The 25,649-nt window shown below is 37.0% G+C and overlaps 1 protein-coding gene across 1 annotated transcript in view; it reads right to left on the minus strand.

Moving 5' to 3' along the window:
• LOC127526635 (mucin-2-like) overlaps positions 1–25,649 on the minus strand; it is a 57,794-nt gene that overhangs the window by 18,244 nt on the left and 13,901 nt on the right. The window contains exons 2-3 of the mRNA XM_051922561.1: positions 13,836–14,093; positions 5,926–8,340 (exon numbers count right to left, since the gene is read on the minus strand). Of these exons, the coding sequence (XP_051778521.1) occupies positions 5,926–8,340; positions 13,836–14,093 (2,673 nt within the window). The remainder of the gene's footprint in view (positions 1–5,925; positions 8,341–13,835; positions 14,094–25,649) is intronic.

The raw sequence follows: 25,649 nt of genomic DNA on the forward strand, positions 1-25,649 counted from the left end.
GGCAATTACTTTTTCACACAGGGCCATTTAGGTTTGGATTTTTTTTCTCCCTAAATAATAAAAACCATCATTTAAAAACTGCATTTTGTGTTTACTTGTGTTATATTTGACTAATGGTTAAATGTGTTTGATGATCAGAAACATTTTGTGTGACAAACATGCAAAAGAATAAGAAATCAGGAAGGGGGCAAATAGTTTTTCACACCACTGTATTTGGGTCAGAGGCAACACCAACCGGACTCACTTTCCCCAACTTCTTCAGTCAATCCAAGCCAGGATCCTTTCCGATTGACATAAATTATGCTGATTAAGTGCTTAATCATCTCTCTTTCTCTCTGTCACACTTACTTACATTCACATGCACATACACACACACTCTTCGTAGCTCTTTAACATGGCTCTGCCTGTTCTGTTCTGCGTCTCTCTTCTGTGTCCGTGTGGCCCCACTAATATTTTTATGCAAGAAATGCCACTGGAGAGGAGTACTGAGCAAGTGAGAAGTCAAAGATGTTATGAATACATAACATTTTTAATTTCTTTTTCTTAATTTGTTTAACATGTTTTCATAATGTGTTGATATGAACAAGGATTTAAGAGATAATTGATTTCATTTCTGACATTATTTTTTTTTTTGATTTTCTTTTACCATAGGTAAAAATATTTTGTTCAATTCCTGATGCCCTTTTGTTTTCTACAAATGCCACCATTTTGTGATGCAGTTGAATATTGTTGCTATGGAAAATCAATAGATGTATACAGTGTGTGATGTCTCCATTGTGATATTATAAAGATCTGCACCATGCACTTTCTGGTCACATTAGAAAGTAGATATCCAAATACCTTCAGTGTGTGGTTTTTCTCAAAGAATTTCTGGATCAAGATTCTTGTTTTCTCAGCTTTGATTTAAGTTTACTGTTTTGGCTTCTTTATTAGAGACATTTCACTCTTCTGGTTGTGAACTTTGGCCCATATTTTAACTGTGTTTCATCTTCTGATGACTTATTCCACAATGTTAGTAAAACACTGTTACAGGTAACCAGTTTGGGTGGAATGATTTGCACAGCAGTTAGTCAAACCCGCATCCTCAATTCAGCTCCAGATCTTATTTACTGTATATTTAGCTTACATGTTTTCCCTATATTGGTCTGGTCTCTGTCAGTTTTTCTCAATGCTTTACCCACATTCTAAAGATGCATGTGTTAGGTTAATTGATGATTCTGAGTGAGGCTAATGTGGGTGTATTCTTAATTGAGCACTATCTGCCCTCTGCAATTAGCCCTGCCTTGAAATAAATGTCACAGGAGTATGTTTCAGCTCATCTATGACCTTCAATTCATAAGCTTCTAGTATTGTCCTTCCTCCTTTTTTGGCTTGTCCTTTTCCTAACAGTGTATGTTCTAAACCAGTGTTTCTTAACCTTTTTCCTGTTATGACCTAACTTTTCCCATATGAGGATCTTTGCAAACCACCAAGGGGTCAAACTGAGTGCAAATCATGACCCATCAGTGGCAGCCTGCAACCCAAAAGTAGGTTGAGATCAAGACGTTGAAAAATACTGGCCAAAACAGCGTACTAGTATTGGCAGGGGAACTGATAAAAAAAAACAAAACTGATAATCCAATCAACCTTGTTTTACATAGTATTGTTACATAGTGAAGCACAATCTGAAGGTGCTCTAACTTAACATTTACATTTTTTTCATTCAAAGAACAGAACAGTCTTGGTTTTTAAAGTGCAATATCTAAGCACCCAAAATTAATTCCCTGCTTAGATGAAGAGAAAGACTAAATTATATCTCAATCAGCTGCTTATAAAGTCAAGTCAATTCAAGTTTACTGTCATGTGTATTTAACCAATGAAATTAGTACTTGCATGTCCTCTCAGAACAGTAGACAGAAATATAACAATCAATAAGAAAGAAAGTATGCTTAGCATGATATATATGCACCAGGCATTGTCTTCCCCAGATCGCTAGATTGCAGCCCCATTGGGGGTATCATAGGAACTGGAGTTCTTTGGCTCAGCCTTGTTGGGTTCCATGGGCGCCGTCGGGTAATGCTGAGAAAACTGGCGAGCCCTACTTTGTTGGGCGCCAGCCTTATCCAGAAGTGCTCCTAGGCCAAAACTGTGGGAAGTACTCGTTTGTATAAAACGAGCTGGTTGTGGCACCTGTCTGTCAAAGCACTTCATCATGACTAGAATGAGTGGGACTGGTCAGACAGTCCAGTTTGTTTTCTTAGCCAGAGGGAAAATTGCTGTCCTTTTGAAGCAAGAGGTCCATGTATTCTCTCAATGAAGTATTATACTATAGATGTAACTGAAGAAATCAACTAAATGGTGGCTATAAGATTTTAAAACATGCCCTGATATTTCATCCAGACTGGGTACTTTGTGGACATTAACTTATTTAAACGTTTTCCTCATGTCGTGTATGTGAACAAAGAAGGCTCAATCATGTAGTGCTTCATGCAGGTTAAATGAGGGGCTGCTATTGTCATGATCAAACAGGGCATAGAAAACACAATAAGTTGGTCAGGAAGGGAAAAATGAAATAAAATGAAATTAGATTAGGTTTCCTTTGTAACCCATAAACAACCCTAATCCTTGTCAAATTTTGAATGGATTGTTACAGCTGCTAAATTCCATCTGTAGTTTACTCAGTACTGACATTTAGCCCATTTGATTGCTTTTCTGAGTTTATGGCTGTGTTTCTTATATGCTTCAATGTCACTGTTTTTAAAAACATTGCTGAAACATTATCACTGTTTATTAGGAGAATAAATAATTAGCAATTAAATAATGCTGCTTACAATGAGTGTTACTTCAGTGTTATATAAAGTCTTCATGGAGTATCACGTTTGGTACTTTCAAAAATGTGATAATTAAATATGAAGACATTTTTATACTCAAAGTATAATCATATCACCAACTTCAAACAACTTAGCAAGGTGACAAATGAGAAAGAGGCTCTGCAATGTCTTAAAAAAGTACTTTGCAGTCATCTAGGGCCTCATATATACAGTAAATGATGTCATCACCCACTTTGAGATGTATAAAAACTAAACTAGGCGTAAAGACACGCACATTTTCACGGTAGCCCCTTACTTTACATACAAATGCTTGTGCTCAGTTTTGCAAACTGGTGGCACCCACCATCAAAGCAGTGCTACTGTTTCTGTGTCATTTACTTGTCTTTTTCACATTCACATTAATGATGTCAGATTTATCAAATACACCAAAATTAATTGCATATCGTTTATAAATTTAATTCACTTGATTGAAATCATTCTGTAACAATAAAATGGTGCATGGAATGGCCAAACTATTCAAACTATCATAGCTGCTTTAGCGTTACTAGAAGACATGACAAATGGAAGAATTAGAAGATAGTGTGTATTTTTAGATGATGATGACTGGCTTTTAAGTCGATTTTGATTTCCAAGAGCTATCCTCTTGGAGCTGAGTGCTAAAATGGTGCCAGCTTTACCAAGGCAGACTCTGAAAAATTGTGCTCCACCTGCACCTTTGCAAATTCAGTCCACTCTCAGGTTTTCAGCCACAAGAGCTTTTCAACGTGAACTTGCCGACTGATCGGGTATTTCACAAACACCACTGAGTCGCGCAATGCCAGCTGTATAAGATAGATTTCTTTACACTGTGATTGAACTGCGAAACATGAAAGCACAATTCGCAGCAATGTCCAATTTTTCAAATGTAATCAGAGTGGTCAACTGCATGCACATTGCTATTGTAGCACCGCTGGACAAGATACATCAGCCAGGGATGAATCACCAAAAGAATAAGTTGACATTACATCATAGACAGCTGGAGAACCTATAAAACTGGCAACTCTGTATAGTTGTAAGTGCGTCAAAAGGAAAGCAGTTCTTTTAAAGACAGCAAATCACCTCAAATATCCATGTAAAGGGAAGAAAGTCGATTTGTTGTGTCACTTGGTGTTTATGCTATAGTATAAAGGCACCTTCAGAGAATGAATTTGCTTTAGTAAATAGAATGTATTTCTACTCTATTAATTTGTTGCTCTATAGTCCACAGAAAGTGTGTCGCATTGTGCAGGCATATACCTGAACTGATGTGCTATAATGAACCTGACCCTGACTCACCCTGACTGATAGCGGTACAACTTCACTTGAATGTAATTAACAGATTGTAAAAACAGGTAATCAGATGCAGCATGCATTTTTAACCAATTCAGATGGCCTTCTAGTGGTTTCCAAGGCAGGGGTGTGTGTGCAGTGAACACCCGAAAATGTGCTTGGCACAGCAACATCATCATGTTATTGGTATGGGGGTCAGCTTTTGTAATATTGTCTGAAACAGAATAAACAGATGCGATTCATCTTTTCATGATGACTGTGATATTTGACCATTTCTTTTTTACTTCGAGCACTGTGCAACTATCAGACTTTCAAGTGTCTCTGCCATACTTTTGTTTCTTATACCACTGCGTAAGCTATTAAATAGTACGTATCTCTGTGCCTCCACTTTGCATTTGCTGAAATTCTTCTTTTTTTACATGTTTTTGCCATTGTCTTTAAATTGATTTGCTAATTAAAATATGCAAAATTCTAGGAGGAGTCGAGGTGGGGCAGCAGACACGTGCACGTGTATTACATTTCCAATGACCAGGATTTATGGAGCGGAAGTGCATTGTAGTTGGCTTATGCACGGTTTTGTGCATCTGGATTTTTTTGTGCGTACGCACGTTTCTGCTTTTGTCCGTACGTCATGTTTTAGTATGAATTCTATGCATGGCGTTATACATGAGGCCCCTGTTGTGAATATTGCTGAGTGTATCTGTATGCATCAGTGTGGTACTCTGCCCAGAACTACTTCGTTAGGCTCCAGGCCATTCACATTTGCCCTGAGTACAAAATGTGGTGTTGTATTTAAACCCAAAGTTTGTTGCCTCATTTCACATTTATGTGAGACCTTCAGCATGTCTGTTAATCTGTCAGTGAACCAGTGCAGAGTAAAGGCCAAAATTAAATTTAAACAATTATGTGTTTTTAATCGTAAAGTAACATGGGATGGCATTTTACTAAAGAAATTTACTATTTTAAATGAAGGTTTCTTCCTTCAGTGTGGGTATTCTATACAAACTGTGAAGTATATAAGTATATGCGACTATACTTATCTTTTGATCTTATGACTTTTATATGATTATTAAGTTACATGCAAACATGCAATATTCATAGTCTAATCACCACAATAACTTGCTCTCAGAACATCTGCTTGTTTTTTTCAGCATACATTAATACATTAAACAAGCTGTTCATTGAATAGTTGAAAGTATTTGTAATCAATTATTTAAATTCTGTAAAGTTATAATTTCACCTTGGTGATAAAAAAAGTTAAAAAAGTGTTACTGCTTCTGGACTAACTATTATAGTAAAGTGAATTGTGACCCATTCTACCAAGTCTGCCAAGCTGTAATTCAAGTTCCACATCTTTGTGCATGCTTCCTGAAATTAAGATATGTTCTTCATGTAGATTCTTGTCATTAGAGGTTTCTAATGCCTTATATTGGTTATAGCTTTTGAAATTAATCACAACAGCAAAAAATAGTTCATGGTTAGTGCTTTACCGGAGTTTGCCACAGTTTATCATGCCACCAATACTGTACTGTAACTTTAATTAGCAGACTTTATTAAATAAAGATTCATTAGAAACTTTATAGACATTCAAAATATAAACAGCAATATTTGTAAAGAAAATACTGTAGGAAAAACATAAAAGACTACTTAATATGTCAGTTTTTCAAAAAACACGCTCAGAAAAAGTTGATTTTTAAACTGTTACTAAAGTGTTAATAATATGAGCAGAAAGACAAACTACTGTTAGCAACACAGACACAGGGACAGCATGTAAATACAGTTTTAAAAAAAAAATCATTTCAAATACCTTTTAATGAAGTACTTGTGGTATCTCCTTGGGATACTGTAGTTGTTGACGTACTTACATAAACAATTGTAGTGATTTTTGTACCAATGGTAGTTAGACAACCAGAGGTTAATGTACTTGTTGAAAGTGTGCTTGAAGTTTCAAAAAACAGTGTACTAGTTGAAGGAGAAATACTGGTGGCAGGAGTGGAGGGAACAGTTGTGGTAAAAAGTGTTGTAGGAGTGGTAGTAGTTGAAGGAGAAGTGTTAGAAGTAAGTGCGGATGTGCTACTTGTTGTTTCAGATGTTGGAGAAATAGTAGTAGTTGATTGGGAAATAGTGGTAACAGGAGGGGAGGTAACAGTTGTGGTAAAAAGTGTTGTAGATATACTAGTAGTTGAAAGAGAAGTGTTAGAAGTAAGTGTGGATGGAGTAATTGTTGTTTCAGATGTTGGAGAAATAGTAGTAGTTGATTGGGAAATAGTGGTAACAGGAGAGGAGGTAACAGTTGTGGTAAAAAGTGTTGTAGGAGTGGAAGTAGTTGAAAGAGAAGTGTTAGAAGTAAGTGCGGATGTACTACTTGTTGTTTCAGTTGTTGGAGAAATAGTACTAGTTGTTTGGGAAATAGTGGTAACAGGAGGGGAGGTAACAGTTGTGGTAAAAAGTGTTGTAGATGTACTAGTAGTTGAAAGAGAAGTGTTAGAAGTAAGTGTGGATGGAGTAATTGTTGTTTCAGATGTTGGAGAAATAGTAGTAGTTGATTGGGAAATAGTAGTAACAGGAGGGGATGTAACAGTTGTGGTAAAAAGTGTTGTAGGAGTGGAAGTAGTTGAAGGAGAAGTGTTAGAAGTAAGTGCGGATGTACTACTTGTTGTTTCAGTTGTTGGAGAAATAGTACTAGTTGTTTGGGAAATAGTGGTAACAGGAGGGGAGGTAACAGTTGTGGTAAAAAGTGTTGTAGATGTACTAGCAGTTGAAAGAGAAGTGTTAGAAGTAAGTGTGGATGGAGTAATTGTTGTTTCAGATGTTGGAGAAATAGTAGTAGTTGATTGGGAAATAGTGGTAACAGGAGGGGAGGTAACAGTTGTGGTAAAAAGTGTTGTAGGAGTGGTAGTAGTTGAAGGAGAAGTGTTAGAAGTAAGTGCGGATGTACTACTTGTTGTTTCAGATGTTGGAGAAATAGTAGTAGTTGATTGGGAAATAGTGGTAACAGGAGGGGAGGTAACAGTTGTGGTAAAAAGTGTTGTAGATGTACTAGTAGTTGAAAGAGAAGTGTTAGAAGTAAGTGTGGATGGAGTAATTGTTGTTTCAGATGTTGGAGAAATAGTAGTAGTTGATTGGGAAATAGTGGTAACAGGAGGGGATGTAACAGTTGTGGTAAAAAGTGTTGTAGGAGTGGAAGTAGTTGAAGGAGAAGTGTTAGAACTAAGTGCGGATGTACTACTTGTTGTTTCAGTTGTTGGAGAAATAGTACTAGTTGTTTGGGAAATAGTGGTAACAGGAGGGGAGGTAACAGTTGTGGTAAAAAGTGTTGTAGATGTACTAGTAGTTGAAAGAGAAGTGTTAGAAGTAAGTGTGGATGGAGTAATTGTTGTTTCAGATGTTGGAGAAATAGTAGTAGTTGATTGGGAAATAGTGGTAACAGGAGGGGAGGTAACAGTTGTGGTAAAAAGTGTTGTAGGAGTGGAAGTAGTTGAAGGAGAAGTGTTAGAAGTAAGTGCGGATGTACTACTTGTTGTTTCAGTTGTTGGAGAAATAGTACTAGTTGTTTGGGAAATAGTGGTAACAGGAGGGGAGGTAACAGTTGTGGTAAAAAGTGTTGTAGATGTACTAGTAGTTGAAAGAGAAGTGTTAGAAGTAAGTGTGGATGGAGTAATTGTTGTTTCAGATGTTGGAGAAATAGTAGTAGTTGATTGGGAAATAGTGGTAACAGGAGGGGAGGTAACAGTTGTGGTAAAAAGTGTTGTAGGAGTGCTAGTAGTTGAAAGAGAAGTGTTAGAAGTAAGTGTGGATGGGGTAATTGTTGTTTCCGTTGTTGGAGAAATAGTGGTAGTTGATTGGGAAATAGTGGTAACAGGAGGGGAGGTAACAGTTGTTTCTGTTGTTGGAGAAATAGTAGTAGTTGTAAATGCTGTGTTAGCTGAGGAAATACTTGTAGATACAGTTGGGGAACTGAGGACTGTGGTGAGAACAGGTGTAGAAGTGGCACTGGTTGAAAAAGTGCTAATTGATGGAACAGTTGGAGTAGTTGTGGTTTCTAAAGTTGTTGGTAGATTGGTTGTGCTGGAGATATCTAAAGGATTACATATTAATGTGGCATATGTTTGCACTGTTTCAATTATGTAGCCAATTGCATTGCCTGTTGGTGGATACCAGCTGAGACCAATTGAAGATGTGGTAATATTATCAACACTCAGTTCACCAACAGCTTCAGGCTCTGTGGAATATACAGTTAAAATGACAATTAATAATTCATTCATAAAGCTTATTGAAATTATAGCATGCAATATAATGATTAAGATCAGGATTTATAGCACAAATAAGAAAAACTTTGTGATGGGCTTTGCCTTAAACCAACAACAGCAACAATTATTTCTACAGAAAGATTGCAGAGTAGCTCAGTTTTTTACAAACAGTAAAAGAAAAAAATTACAGTAACAAAAATAAAACAAAAAATAGATAAGTCACAAATAGACCAGAGAGTAAATGAAATTCTAAATAAATTCAGATAGATTGGGTCTCTTGTTGTCAATAAGAAGTATAACTACAGTATACTGGCTTTTTCAAGTGAAAAGATCTGAACATAAGTTGTAAGTATAGGCAGTGCCCGGGTTACGTACAAGACTACGTAGATTGTGGACTATGGACCCCGCGCTACCGCTTGCCGAGAACCCAGCCGTCCACTGAGAATGAATGGGGTGCGGCCCCCACCGCCCCATTCATCAACCGGAGCTGCCCGAGGTTCACTACACTGTGCGAGCAGTCAAACCACCCCCCTCCAGCCTCCGTGATGGATGACGGAGCAGCAGTTACTGAGGAGCCTGTGTTGCGTCCCCCAGACAGATGAAGGAACAGCTGTGGCCCCGTTCATAAGTCTGAGTTGTTCGTATGTTGGATGTACGTAACTCGGGGACTACCTGTATACATTTTCTCCTGAATTGTGCTGAGGGGTTTCGGGTCACAGCAGAACTGGGTGTAAGGCCAGACGTGATGGACAGTACAGGCTTTGACAGGGCTCTATTCCTCTGACAAATTGAAAAGTGTGTGCTCCACACAAAATTCAGTAAGAGATACCTATAAATAAAGTTTTGTTTACATCCGGCTATTTTCTCTAAAAGCGTGATCGGGTGACGCAGTTGCCAGTGTTCATGTCACAAATTTTTGGATGCTTGGTTTAGGAATGAAAAAGGGATGGATGTTATTTACTTCTTAGCATATATATAAAACACAAGAAGGTTCATATCTGGGCTTAGGATTTAATCAGCCCTTGAAGTGAAAACAGATAAGTGCCGGTAATTTGTTTTTTTCAGCTTCTTTGCTCTTGAACCTACTCATAATGGATTTCAAACTTTATACAATTTCTTAATCAAGTGGATTATTTGTCTTCTCAGAATTTTGCGATGACATATGTACATTAGATTGGAGTACGGTTTAGGTGTTGAGCAGGATATGCTAACCATTTACTACTGGAAAACCGAGACAAAAAATGGAATAAAGACAATATGTCATACACCTTTCTTCAGGCTCTATATTTAGTAACAAGTGCTGGCCAGTGAAATGTGCAGTTTTCTTACAAATGAAGAGAAAGTAACACAAATGTAACACACTGCTTGTAGTGCATTACATTTTATAATAAGTAACTATATACAATATTTAGTTACTTCTTTGTAAATAGTAACTAATGTAACTAAGTTACTTTCAAAAGTAGCATTTCCCAATAATGTTAGTGACATCAAAAGTTTGCATACCTGTCTTGTTATGTTACATTCTCGACTTGAGAGCTCTTGAATTTGCTACAAATTATTATGATTATTTTTGTTGTCATATTAAATAAAATTAGGGTGGATGTGAAAATCCGTTACTAATATCCAGTCTATTGCTCTTGATGTAGTCTGAATGAAATCATCTATACTATCTTGGAAAGCTCTTTTAAAAAAACCATACACTATGTGCTTTATGGTCTGCCTTTCTTCTCTTCAGCCACAGACTGGGGACTGGTGCAGAACTCATTTGTACATGGAATTTCTGCACCTGCCATGGTTAGTCCCGAATTCTGTTTGTACGCTGGGTAACCCTAAAAGAATAGAACAACCATCTACCAAATTTCCAGTTCTTTTGCCCTCCAGGCAGTTTCAAATACAAACAGCAACCTAAATCAACCACTATTTCTTAGTGCTCCCTGACAAAGGCTATTGGATATCTCCTTTTTAAATGACACCTCAACACTGACGGCACAAGCAGAGAGTGCTTATCAAAAATCCTCATAATCCATGCTGCTGATATTGCTCTAATACAATAAATCCATATTCTTAATAATCATCGGATAAGGATCTGGGGAATATTTTATGAATATATGACAATCACCTACTATTTATAGTATTATGACCTATGGCATAGCCAGATTCAAAAATATTATAAACTATTAATCAGATGTTTTCCCATTACTAGATACAGTTGACATTTTAACACTAATACAGCATAAATGGAAATACCTGAATCTTAATTTAGTATAGACACAAATAAAAAAACATTTGCTTGCAACTTACAAGCATATTACTTTGAATGAATATGCACATGGTACCATGTGTCACATACACTACAGTAACATCCCTAGTATCCAGAATATGGTTGAGGTGTTCTTACTTATTTAAAATAAGGGTTCAGGTTACTTTTCTAATTTCTGTTGAAGCAGAAATTATTCAAATGTATAGACTTGGTAATCATTTTTTTTCACCATAACTATCCACATCCTCACATACATAATATACTGACATTGCAAAGCATACTACTAAAAGTAGTATAAGAGAAAAAAAAATTGAAGGATTATAAGCATTTCAGCACAATATAGTACACTAATGGAATAATGATCTCTAGTCTCATTACTTTTTTATACTCAACAAATAGTCCATGAGCTGAATCTTGCCTTTGAATGGTACTAAAGGGGTTTGTTGTGTGATTTCATATATTAATTAGTTATGATAAGTGGAAATACATAAACCATAGTAACCCAATCTAATTTACACAAAACCTTTCTCCACCCTTAATTGCTTATTTCAGTTGTAAACACCTGCATTCTGTGTTTTAATGGCTCCTTAATAACAATAAGATGCAAATAACGAAAGAGCCAGCAGTTCTCCATACAAATATTTTCCATTTACACCTATGTGGATTCAACATGCACTATTTGCTTAAATAAAACACTTAAAGAGAAAAATGTGACAAACTGAAAATTATCCCTTTTAGGTTTCAAATCATTTGGATGATACCCTTGGAAAGGAAATTATGTACGATATAAGAATCTAACATTGCAGACTAACAAGTCATAAAATTAAATAAGGTCTGAGATTGGCAGTCATTGTTTTCTAGTTTAGCAGGTGGGTTGGAAGGAAAACCTGCAGCCACTGTGGCCCTCCAGAACTGACATTGTCTACCCGTGAATTAGGGTGGGGTGTGGGAAACACTTCTTTATAAGCATGTCACACAATAAAACCTTTAATTCATTGGGCACACTTGTGTCTGAACGTTAATGTCAGGAGTTTGGGCAACTGCAGCGCCCCTGGGCATCACAACGCCTAAATAAATAAGTAAAGTAAATTAACATTGCTGTCAAATTGGAAATGCAAACACGCCAATGCCAGAATAGCTGTGGTGTTTAAAAACATATTAGACCCCAATTTTTTTCTAAACTGTATTTGATGTTGTTATATAGTGATGCAATAGTCAAAATGACAGAAAGACATCATAGCAGACAGAAGCACTTGTCAGATGCCTGGAGAGCAATTTGGTGAGCAACACATTAAATTAGACTGTTTAGTGGTATACTCATAGTAATCTCCTATACCACATTGTTTTGACTGACTGATTTTGGTTAACTGGAAGCATTCAAAATCACCATCCAAAAATAAATGGGAAGTTGACATCTATATCTATATGGTATACAAGAATGCTAAGATGTGTGATTTCAACACTGAGGTGGCCTCTTTACATCAGTTCAAGACATTATGTTTTTTGAAAATCTATTCTGAGAAAATCCAGATAGGTGTCCAAATTTTAATTGTTATTAAAACAAAAACACTCTGCAAACAGCATCTTTTTTGATATCTGCCCACCATCTACCAGTGGCCATAAAACTTGCAATATGTAAATAGCTCAACTGCAAAATAAAGTCGCCATGAGGACAGATTTAGCAGGGGCCACTGGATTTTCAGTTGTGACCAATTCACTACACAATGCTACAGGGAAAGCCTCCATTACTTTTGATTCACAGCAAATATGCCTGAGAGTGTGTAACCAACACAGTATAGCAAACAGAGTTTCATCCTGCATAACACAACACTGCATGACCGCACTGTAACAATAAAAATGCAGATTAAATTACTTCGGGATTATGCAAGGAAGTTAGCATGAAACTGAACGAAAACATACAAGTTTACATCAATTCCAATAGTTTTTATCATTTGTTGTTTCGATATGTGTTGTCAGGTTGTTTATAATTTTGTTCTTTCTATTGATTGAGTTCTTAACTGGCACATCTAATTTCAAATACTTTCCTGTATTACATTTTAAACTGTCCATCTGGCCGTATTTTTGACATTGGGCATAACTTGGTGTTACTGAAGAGATTGTTTCAGCAAGATACTCTTGGTAGGTTCACACTACTATTACTTAAACTTGAACAAAATACAGGTTTCTGGAAGCCTGTTATTAGAGGTGTTATATGGTCAATGACCACAGGGTGGCAGTGTTGCACAGTGAAGTAAATCTAAATCAATATAAACTCTGCTTTGTTTCTTACTTTCATAACCAATCAAGTGTTTTAAATAAAACCTTGTTTAAAAAGTTTGTAATATGCATAAAATCAAATTGTGAATATTGTTTTTTCTTTCCTCATTTTGACTAGAACAATGATTTCTAATGTCCCTGTCACATCTGATGACTTTTGCAGTGAATTTCAGTAAAATTCAGTTGGGTAGGGAACATCCCCAGCACCTCACTCTAACTAGTATGCAGCTCGATCCAAAAAAATTAGACAGATCAGATTTTGCCTTTAGTTGTAGAGGTGGGGTTCTGTTTGCATGATAGCTGACAATCAATGAATGCGCATCCAAAAGTACATGTGTAAAATGTTCCAATAAGGAATATAGAACATGGATATTTTGGTCCTCACAAACAAAAGGGTTGGTCATCTGACTGAGGTCTCGTGTTTAATGTACCACAACAGAATGGAAAAAAAGCAGAGATTGTGGCTGAACTCGCTGCAGCTGTTAACTCTTTGTACAGCTCTAGTTTAATGAGGCAGCATGCTACTGACTGTCACAAAAAGGGATGAGCACAATTGTGCTGGACTGTCTGTAAATGTGACATACTCCGTGATAAACCAATATGGTCCTGCAGCGAAATTAACAACTGCATTTGGCAAGTCTGAAATACCTAATGACTAGATGTCACGTAATGTTTAGTTGAGATAAACATCAAATCTTGGTGCCTGTGTAACTTCTAAAATATTATTTTAATACTGTGCTAAAGCTGCAGTATAATAACAATTACAGCAAAGTTATATACTATGTAGAAGTTAAAAAGGGTTTACTTGCTAATACATATATGGGCAAAGCTAGAGTGCAAAACAAAAAAAAATATTGCTTTAAATGATTACTGATTTCTTCTGAATGTATTCTTATATTTTCATTAATATTTAAATTTTAATTAACTTACTTGTAAATACTATGGTTGTCACAGCTGGTCCTTCAGTCATATTGTCTCCAGTCAGCAAAATAACTTCCATTGTATATTTGCTTCCAGGTATCAATCCAGTGACAAGAGCCGATTCAGAATTAACTATCATAGTGGTGTTTGTAGGTCCAAGGCCTTTGACTTTGTAGCCGACTGCATTACTGCTTTGTGTAGTCCAGATGAGACCAACAGAGTTTGTATTAATATATGTCACTGTTAGATTCCCAATAGTGCCAGGATCTTAAAAAGAAAAAAAATATTATATAATACATAATATATAATAATAAACGTATGAAATTCATAGTGGACAGTATGGTCGTGCCATGGGTTGGTGCTGCTGCCTAACTGTTCCAGAGGTCTGGAATTGAACCCTGGGCCAATCAGAGTTTTTACATTCTTTCTTACACCGTCTTTCTTTCAAAATTAGAAACTGAAGCAATAACACAATGAAAAGCTACAGTAATGCATGTTAATTCGCATGCGGGTATCAAGAAGTAAACGATTATGTATGATAAAAAAAATCTAGCATTAAAGTAACGTATGCAGGCAACCCTCAGGTTAAGAATGAGTTCTGTTCCTGCAGACATTCATAACCTAAATTTTGTATGCAAGTCCTTTAGTGGGATGTTGGCAAAAATGTGTAATGCTGTGTTTGAGCTTGTTTACTTCCAGGCTTCCTCCCATATGCCAAAGATGCATTTCTCAGGTCATTCCTCAGATCTAAACTGTTGAGTGGGTGATATCTAGTGTGTCTCATCTAGGGTAATTTCCTGTCTTACACCTAGTGATGCTGGGATAGGAATCAACTTCCATGACCCAGAACTGGATAAACAGGTAGGCAACTTAATCATTAGATGTAAAAGTGTAGGCTGCTCTATATTTTGACATTTCTTTGGATTCTGTGTTAGGACTTTGTTTCCTTTGAATTGCCTTGCAGGTTACTTCTTTATGTGTTTGTGCTGTTTAGAGCTTTGCAGTTTAACAGTGCATTTTGTGAGAATAAACATTTTATTGTATAAAGATTCTGGATTTGCCCTTATATCTACCTGGGGTTTAATAGGAACCTAAACTCCCCTCAAGTGGGCATTTTTAGAAGTGGTTTTGGGACCTACGTGCTTTGGGACTCATAATTTAATATCTCTTTTTCTCTTTCTTCTTAGGGTTAGGAGAAAGCTAAAAGGAGCTTCCAAGAACATTTAATGTTAGGAGCTCTGCTTGATTTCTTGACCTGAACTCAGTTTGACTCCATGTTTTTACCTATGCGTGGCCCTAAACATAGATTTAGCTAAATCTCTTTCCATGCTTTAATTTCTCAGACAAATTGCCAACAGCAGTCCTCAGAGTACTTAGTTCTCATTTCAAAAAATAAATATTTTCGGTGGTCAGGGTCTCTTATATTGTGTGGCAAAAGCAAACCTCTGATGAGTGACCTGTGTTGCTAGGTGTTTTGCTGTATTTAAGATGGCGCCCATGACTTCACACCTGCCACCATGTCATGACACTCTTAGCATTGCAATGCATGATTTGTGATGCCACCAGCACTCAAACATAAACAAAGATGTGATAAAACAGTAAATGTGACATACTGTAAATGCTCTCATATACTACTTAAACGTGACAGTTCAAATTAGTAGCTTTATATTAAGTTACACGTTTAAATATCCAGCTTTTGCTTGCTTATTGAAAGTTGGCTTAAAAGAATGCTTGACCGAAAGAATTATATTTTTTAAATATGTTACTTACCCTGTGATGTTTGTACTGATGCTCGAGGAAAAAGGTTAATATTATGTTTTTATGGAAATCAGAGATAACAAAATTCCTGATACAATGACTAGCAGTGAAGACCAACATTAAATCGTAGCATGTATTATCTAAACATGAACAAAATCTCAAATTACTAATGTCAGAACATCCCAAACAATATTTTGCTAAAATATTGTTAAACAATGAACTGAAGACCCATGCCCCCACCCCTCATTCCTGCCCAGTAATAGATCAATCACTGTTTGTAATGTTATCAGCATTGCAGAGTATGGTCTGAAAGAAGTGTACAAGTTAAAGAAAGGCTTGTAAAAATATTATCAGTTGGCAAATAGGCCTCATGTTTCTGAATATTCCAGATGCTTCCACAAACAGATGATCAGTTCAATGCTGCAGTTACACAAACAGCTGATGAAAACTCTAGAAGTATTGGATATTTAGCTTAACAACTAACTAGTGATAGTAAACCCTGCAGAGCTATCCTTGCCTCGACCTCGGCAATATTGCGGAAATGTTGGGGGACTTCACTGAACTCAGCAAAATGGATTGAAGTCAAAGAAGGAGGAGTAACTTAACTAGTTTTGAGTGGATTATAATGGTGCAATGGTATTTTAAGTGTCTGCCAACTATACTGCACTGATTATTGTGGCCAAAACTGTGACCTGAGCTGTGAGGCAGCAGTGCTAAGCATGGCACCACTGCTCCTCAAACAATTAAAGACACAGATGGAATGATAACCACAAATAATGTACAACAAATGGCCACAAACTAGCAGTAAGTAAATAAAATATAGATCATTGTGCTCACAGAGTTCCAATCTTCGGGGTACTGATTGGCCAGGTTAAAGAGTGATGCTGTAGGACTGTTCTGTTCCATTTTTGAAGCTCCAGGCAGGTGGCCCATCTTTCTTGTTTCCGACCTATTTGCAGATGTTTTGCACATTTTCTCCCATCAAGAAGATACAAATATCTTGTAAATAGTAATACTTTTTTCTTTATTATTATTGTTTTTCAGGATATCGTGTTTTCTGACTGTGGAATGGGGGTGGGTTGGGGCAGGCTCCATTAAGGTTTGCTTTGAATCCCCTCCATGCCATGTGGCTACATTGCTCATGAAGTCAGCTGCAAGTGAGTGATTACACAGAGAATAATGTTATATACTTGGCTGCAGTGCCCGATTTGCACTGATACACGGCAGTAAATGTATGAGTAAGAAGTGTTAATAAAAATTAAAATCAAATACTGCGGACCAGTATATAATGGTGATTTGATCCTTAAAACTAAAAATCAGAATGTCTGATTTCATGCTGCAGCTGTCACTACCCAATCTACATTTCATAGTGAGGAGCATAACATGCTTAATCCAGCAGTGAAGACAAAAGTACAATGAATCTATACAGAACAACAAACCACTTTCATAATATTCTCATTATAGTCAGCTAATGTACGACTCAAATGGTTAGTTTTTTTTTAATGCATGCAGGATACAAATCTAGCTTGTTTACCACCATAACTTATTCAAGCATACACAAAGCAGATTGGGCAGCATTGTAGTGTGAAGTACACTTACAGTGCACATGCATGAAATTTCTGGGTGGTGGGGCCCCATCCAACATGGCTGTCACAGGGCTATGATGTCATGTTGGTCACACAAAGCATCATGGGGTGCTCAAAAAGTTGATCTTAACCAGCCATATGATAAATTTCCTGGAAAATATTCAGCGAACAAGTTCAGTGTTGAATCTGGAGTATTTGCTGTGAAAAATGTTTTGAAAAATTTCGCAGACCAACTCTCCAAAAAATAAGTCTTCAATTTGAGTCTTCATTTCAAAAACTCAATTCCATTGTAACGCATGCCTATTGTGCCTATTGTGCTCAAACAAATTTTCCAGCAGTGGTTTATTTGGAAATATTTGAACCAAAATACACATTTGGATTATATGACTAAATACCTAACATATGTTTTGATATCTCCATTATCAATAAAATCCTGGGCTAAACAATTTTTCTCGGCTATTGCTACAAACAACAGGAGGCAAACAAAAGATGAAAATATAATTTTTCGTTGGATTAGTCCATTAAAAATAGACACCATTTTGTCAACTGAAGTGTTTGATTCAGATTTTTCTAAACACAGTCCATATTTTAAGGCAAGTAGAGAGAAAAAGAGTTTCAAGTGCTATCAAAATCAGAGCTTACAGATACAGCAATTCCTCTGGCTTTTTGACCTCAAGTTAATGATAAAGGAAATATTATTATTTTGTACATTTCCCGTACTTCCTGATAACATTTCTTAAAAATTCCATCTGTTGACAGGTGTCAGAAAACATCTAAGATTCCCTTAAATTTATGTTGTTCATACCTGCCCTATAGTTATTTAACGAGCACTGAACTATGCAACCAATTTTTAAGGTATGCAAAAGAAGAGAACAGAGCAGAAGAAATGTAAGAAATGAGTTGACGTCATTCAGGCATCAAAGCTCAGCGTGAAAAGAACAAAACAATAGAATTGAAATGGATTCATGCCTTGCATGTTGCAGGTGGCTGACCTCATTGAATTTGAATCCAGGCCCAGCAGAATTCCAATTGGGAAGTTTAGTATTGCTATACAGCGTTAGTTGGTGATGACCCTCATTTCATAAGAGAATGCTATGTCAAAAGCTTTTCAATTTGCTTTTTTATGTAATACAGTGTTACCAATGCATTGGCTTTAGTTCAAGATGTGACTGTGGTATTTAAGGGCAGTCATTTTGAATATGGCAAATGTACAATTTTTGGACTTTCCATAATAAGTGGATAAATGTTAGCAAAAGGTTTTTCTTTGTGTTTGTATTACATTTTTAGCCTCTTAATGTCTGCATATATAGTTTGAGTTTGTCTTCATTAAAAATATCCCTACTTGATCTATTCATGAATGACAAGATTTTCAAATTAATCTCGCAATTCTATAGATACATTGGTTTACAATTCTTTTTGACACATTTACCCTGCAAGTAATATGAGTCTTTTGTGTTTAATAGTTGTTTTTTCAAATTATGTTTATCCTGCCATTCTTATTGACATTCTTATTGACATTCTTAACATTCTTATTAATAATCTACAGTACATGGTGCTTTGGCCTATGCAATTCAAACCACCCAGTAAAGGTCTGGCAAAAAAAATATTAAGTGTCGTAAATAGGTTGTGCCTTTCACTCACCTGGCACTGCTGAAATGATCACTTTAAAAAATAATGTCAACATCACTTTTCTCCTTTGTTTTATAGTAAGACGTCCAGGGCATTTTCTTACAAGTGTGTTGCAAGTAGACATGAAAATGTAATGCACAACGCACATAATTTTTTTGTTAGCCCTTTCCTTATTTAATCTCCAATGATCTGCGTTTTCATTTTTTTCCAAATATAAGGACATTATTGCCTTTAGTTATTCAGGTTTGATTTTTGTTCAAAAAGTAGACACAAAATTGTAAGAAACATCCTGTTGTCAGTGCAAAACTGCATATCTATGCCAGCTATACTGTAAATGAGCACCTAGCTAAAGCCACCTCTATCCACACTTCCAACCAGTGTGCTAAATTCTATATGGTAAACAGAAGGATCTGCTATTACTCCAAGGCTAGATGAATTCTGAAGTCTTATTGTGGTACTATGAAAAGTACAGCAAATTTGTCACGGAGAATGCTGGCAGTAAAATAAACAAATCATATCCTGCACATGGATTCACAATGTAAACAAAAGTCACAGCTCCTTGTATTTCTGGCTAGCATCATGCAGGATAACCACTTTATATGTCATGTATGCACAAAAGACACTGTGTGTAATGCTTCACATTATTTCTTCATTTGGAACAATTTGATTGTTATGTTTGATTCTAATAAATACATCCAAAATTTACAAACAGAGAAAAGTCTTCTCTTCTATTTCTTTTTGGAGCAGAATTAAGGTAAATGAAAACTCATTAGCTGAAGTGACTATTTCATCACATAGATTAAGGAATGCATGCCAGTTTGCTGCAGAGCCATACAGCCAGGGTCAGCTGCTTGTCAGATTTTAGCAGCATAAAGGAAGTACACAGTCATGCCTGCGTAGGATAAAAACTGCCCATCAACTGACCACAAGCACCACTAGTCCACTTATGAAGAGGACTCCACCAAGCTGGTAAGTGAAGGCATTATCTAACATAAAAAAAAATCTGATATTTACCAAAATGATGAGCTAACATTAAGTGTCTTATGGGGATTCGTTTATCTTTACAAATCTTTCAGCCCTGCACCTGGCTACTCTTTACTGTATTATATTTGGCTAAATAGCAGCTGCTGCTGGTTTTTCTGGCTCCTTGCACCAACAAAAAACCCGATGATGGTTCTACTACAGTCACAGTGTGCCACTGTAAGGTTTATTCCATAGTACATTATTTTATTCAAACAGATTATTTATTTTACTATAAATAGGTACAGTTGAAGCCACAAACCATCTAAGAGGGAGAAAGCATTACTACCATGTAATCCACTTGACAGAAAGATGTGAATTGTCAAGTGGGGATAACTCAGGCAGGCTATTAAAACCGAGAAGGTATGCACCGTGGTCTTGTGGTCAGTTCATGGTCAACTGTTAATGTTTGCTATTTCCAAGTAACTTTTGCCAGCAAAAAATTGTATCCCATGTTTGGCAAGCGCATCTTCTTATTTTGCAACAAAAGGCCATGAGAAAAGTATAAAAGCCCTGGCATTGGACTGCAGAATTGAAGCTCACCAACAGACAGATGGAAGATATCGCTCCTCCAGTACCTAGAAAACCTCCTGCACTCTCCCGAAATGTCCAGAGCCGACTTCAGGATCCTCATGACTGCACACTTTCAAAAATTGTGTTATTGTGAGTGTCAGCTGATATTAAAAGAAGCTAAGTTTATCCTTTCTTCAGTGTTATTTTTCCTTTCTTTATCCTAGAATTACCACCATACCACTAGGGGAGATTATATTATTATAAATATGTAGAACATTTGGTTTAGTAAAAGCTGCAAACTCTAATGAACATATGACCCCTTCTGAATTAAATCCCATAATGAAAACAAGTTGGTGATATGGAAGGACATATTTATTTTTAAATATCATTTAAAATGCATCAGATTAAAAAAACAATGTGATGACAAGATTCTTTGACCTCTAAAACCCACCCCAAAAATTAAGTTTCTGTTAGTTTTAGAGACGAAGGAGAAATTGTAAAAAATTAAAAATGAATACCAAATTACGACAGTATTTCATCTCATATCTCTTTTTTTTTAAAGTGTTTAGTTATTGGACATTAAATATTTTAAAACCATTATAAAAAGACCATGTTGGAAGCCTATGAGAGCCTAATGAAAAATTTAGGATTAAATATATTCTCAGAATGTTTACCCATATCTGTTTCCACTGCAGACCCTCTAGGCCTTGCAATGTGAAGCCCATGTTAACGGTGTCCAGTTCAGTATTGAATATAAGTAATGGTTTTATACTCTTAAGCAAATAATGTTTTTTTCAAAGCTGTAAAAGACAGAGAATCAAATGTGCGGTGTGTCTGGCCATTACTATACTGAGGGTATGTAGAATAAACAGAGACTACAATACACTTTATTTCTAAAACTCCTGGTTACTCTACTGATATGCCCTGAATCATGTTAATTATTACCTCGGATATTTGGTAAATAGTTCTTTTCTACAAGAAGCACAAGCCTTTTTCAGCCATGCGGGTTATTCCAGGAATGAATGCATGCAAGACAACTAACGTGTCCAGTAAGCACAGTAAAGAAAGGATTATAGTACAGGGAACTTTTTCTAATTACTGTAATGCTGTGTTAAAAATAGGTTACCTCAAGAATTGTTGATGGAGCTGCTGCACTTTTTCATTAATCAAGTATAAAAAGTGTTTTTAGTTTATATAAATGGTATAGAAAAAAATGCATCTAACAAGATTTTTAGAATTGCAGTCGATAATAAACATAATTAAAAAGGTGGATTTGAAGATACTCTGGAGTTAGCAAAACAATTACAGATAGATCTACAAAGAATTTAAACTTTAAAGGTTTTACATAAATGTAAAAATACTAGATATAATAAAAGGTATGTATTATGGAGAAGATTTGGGAGTCTAACTGGACTTGGCAGTGTAGAGAAGCATTGGAATAGACTTAAGAGCATGTTAGGTTACATAGCACACTGTATGGAATACAAATCAGCAAAAGTTGCCCTTAAGTAGTAAAACATTGAGATCACATTTGGAAAATGTTTTAACACATGATAGATAAGAAGAGTGTAACTTAAATCATAAAACTGGCAGCCTTGTTGCAAAGCTAAAACTAATATGACTTTACTTATTTTCTTATAACCCTATGAAATGGGCTTTTAATTCATGATAGATAGATAGATAGATAGATAGATAGATAGATAGAGTAAAGGCCCATAAATATTTGGACAGAGACAACTTTTTTCTAATTTTGGTTCTGTACATTACCACAATGAATTTTAAATGAAACAACTCAGATGCAGTTAAAGTGCAGACTTTCAGCTTTAATTCAGTGGGGTGAACAAAACGATTGCATAAAAATGTGAGGCAACTAAAGCATTTTTTTAACACAATCCCTTCATTTCAGGGGCTCAAAAGTAATTGGACAATTGACTCAAAGGCTATTTCATGGGCAGGTGTGGGCAAGTCCATCGTTATGTCATTATCAATTAAGCAGATAAAAGGCCTGGAGTTGATTTGAGGTGTGGTGCTTGCATGTGGAAGATTTTGCTGTGAACAGACAACATGCGGTCAAAGGAGCTCTCTATGCAGGTGAAAGAAGCCATCCTTAAGCTGTGAAAACAGAAAAAACACATCCGAGAAATTGCTACAATATTACGAATGGCAAAATCTACAGTTTGGTACATCCTGAGAAAGAAAGCAAGCACTGGTGAACTCAGCAACGCAAAAAAATCTGGACGTCCACGGAAGACAACAGTGGTGAATGATCACAGAATCATGTGAAGAGAAACCCCTTCACAACAGCCAACCAAGTGAACAACACTCTCCAGGGGGTAGGCGTATTGATATCCAAGTCTACCATAAAGAGAAGACTGCATGAAACTAAATACAGAGGGTGCACTGCAAGGTGCAAGCCACTCATAAGCCTCAAGAATAGAAAGGCTAGATTGGACTTTGCTAAAGAACATCTAAAAAAGCCAGCACAGTTCTGGAAAAACATTCTTTGGACAGATGAAACCAAGATCAACCTCTACCAGAATGATGGCAAGAAAAAAGTATGAAGAAGGCGTGGAACAGCTCATTATCCAAAGCATACCACATCATCTGTAAAACACGGTGGAGGCAGTGTGATGGCTTGGGCGTGCATGGCTGCCAGTGGCACTGGGACACTAGTGTTTATTGATGATGTGACACAGGACAGAAGCAGCCGAATGAATTCTGAGGTGTTCAGAGACATACTGTCTGCTCAAATCCAGCTAAATGCAGTCAAATTGATTGGATGGCGTTTCATGATACAGATGGACAATGACCCAAAACATACAGCCAAAGCAACCCAGGAGTTTATTAAAGCAAAGAAGTGGAAAATTTTTGAATGGCCAAGTCAATCACCTGATCTTAACCCCAATTGAGCATGCATTTCACTTGTTGAAGACTAAACTTCAGACAGAAAGGCCCACAAACAAACAGTAACTGAAAGCCGCTGCAGTAAAGGCCTGGCAGAGCATTAAAAAGGAGGAAACCCAGCATCTGGTGATGTCCATGAGTTCAAGACTTCAGGCTGTCATTGCCAGCAAAGGGTTTTCAACGAAGTATTAGAAATGAACATTTTATTTCCAGGTTTTTAATTTGTCCAATTACTTTTGAGCCCCTGAAATGAAGGGATTGTGTTAAAAAAATGCTTTAGTTGCCTCACACTTTTATGCAATCATTTTGTTCACCTCACTGAATTAAAGCTGAAAGTCTGCACTTCAACTGTATCTGAGTTGTTTCATTTAAAATTCATTGTGGTAATGTACAGAACCAAAATTAGAAAAAAGTTGTCTCTGTCCAAATATTTATGGACCTAACTGTAGATAGTGTGGTGCCCGGCGGGCGTTCATGCCCGACCAGGACGCCCAGGAGGAGTGGAGGAGGGCTTGTGCCTCCTCCAGGACACGAGGGGGCATCCCCCCTGGTTGTATTGGGGGCCATGGGTACAGAGCTTGGAAGCTCTACCCTGTAGGGGCCCGTGGCCACCGCCAGGGGGTGCCCTGATGCCAGGAGGACCCCAATACCTGGAGGACCCTGGACCACAGCACTTCCGCCACACCAGGAAGTGCTGGGGTGAAGAGGAACAGGGACACCTGGAGTGCTTCCGGGGAGACAGCCGGCACTTCCGCCACACTGGGGCGTGTCGGTGGGAGATTGCCGGGAACACACCTGGAGCACATCCGGGTGCTTATTTAAAGGGGCCGCCTCCCTTCAGAAATGGACTTGAGTCGGGTGGAAGATAGGACAAGGTTGCTGAAGGAGAGAAGGAGGCGGTCTGAAGAAAGAGTGGCATTATTGATTGGCCTGGACTGTGGGGTATTGGGGGCTTGTGAGTAACTTGTGCATATTTGGATTTTGTGTATGGTAATGGAGACCCAAAATAAATGTGTGTGGGGTAATTTAAAGGTGTCTGCCTGTCTGTGTCTGGGTCATATTCCACAATAGATACTTTAGCGATGCCAGGGAAACTGGAACCATTATACAACAAAACACTTTACGGATTGTCCTTTTCAATACCAAAAGCAAAAAGTCAACCACAGAGACACAAAAGTTTACAGCATTCCATGCAATGCATGCCCAGTGGTATACATGGGAAAACCTTTAAAAGACTTGCAACACATATACAGGAACATCACAATACGATCAGAAGAAAAGACCCATGGTCTCTGACTTACAGACATATAAGTTTCACTTTTAGTGATAGGGAGCTGGCTGAATCACTGCTCTCAAATGAAAACTCCATTAATAGACACTTGGACTTGAACCCAGCATATGCATGTTTAAAAAGAAGAACAAAAGAAGAATATAAAAAAAGACTTGATAGATAGATAGATAGATAGATAGATAGATACTTTATTAATCCCAAGGGGAAATTCACAATTATTTCACATTATGACCAACACCTTCTGGACCCCACCTTATTAATCCAATCCCCTGCTATATATTGCCTTTGATTCCTGTATATCCAATCATTTTCTTCTGATAATGACACCTTGTAGGTTCAGAATCAGAATATCTTTATTGTCATTGTAACAAATACAACTTAGAAATTAGGTGTAGTCCCTGCAGTGTCAAAATATAAATAAATATAATTACAAAAGGATAAGAAGAAATAAGGTAGAACACAAACATTCAACATAAGACCTTAATTGCACATGAAAACTATTGCACAAGATGTTATCTATTGCCCTGCTGCATTGGAGGTGATTAGGTGGCATTCAGTGCCCTAATAGCAACAGGGTAGAAACTGTTATTCAGTCTATTAGTCTTTGTTTTGATGCTCCTACAGTGCATCCAGAAAGTATTCACAGCGCATCACTTTTTCCACATTTTGTTATGTTACAGCCTTATCCCAAAATGGATTAAATTCATTTTTTTCCTCAGAATTCTACACACAACACCCCATAATGACAACGTGAAAAACAATTACTTGAGGTTTTTGGAAATTTATTAAAAATAAAAAAATTGAGAAACCACATGTACATAAGTATTCACAGCCTTTGCCGTGAAGCTCGAAATTGAGCTCAGGTGCATCCTGTTTCCCCTGATCATCCTTGAGGTGTTTCTGCAGCTTAATTGGAGTCCACCTGTGGTAAATTCAGTTGATTGGACATGATTTGGAAAGGCACACACCTGTCTATATAAGGTCCCACAGTTGACAATTCATGTCAGAGCACAAACCAAGCATGAAGTCAAAGGAATTGTCTGTACACCTCCGAGACAGGATTGTCTCGAGGCACAAATCTGGGGAAGGTTACAGAAACATTTCTGCTGCTTTGAAGGTCCC

Source organism: Erpetoichthys calabaricus, chromosome 2 (assembly GCF_900747795.2).
Source record: "Erpetoichthys calabaricus chromosome 2, fErpCal1.3, whole genome shotgun sequence".
Taxonomy (NCBI): domain Eukaryota; kingdom Metazoa; phylum Chordata; class Cladistia; order Polypteriformes; family Polypteridae; genus Erpetoichthys; species Erpetoichthys calabaricus.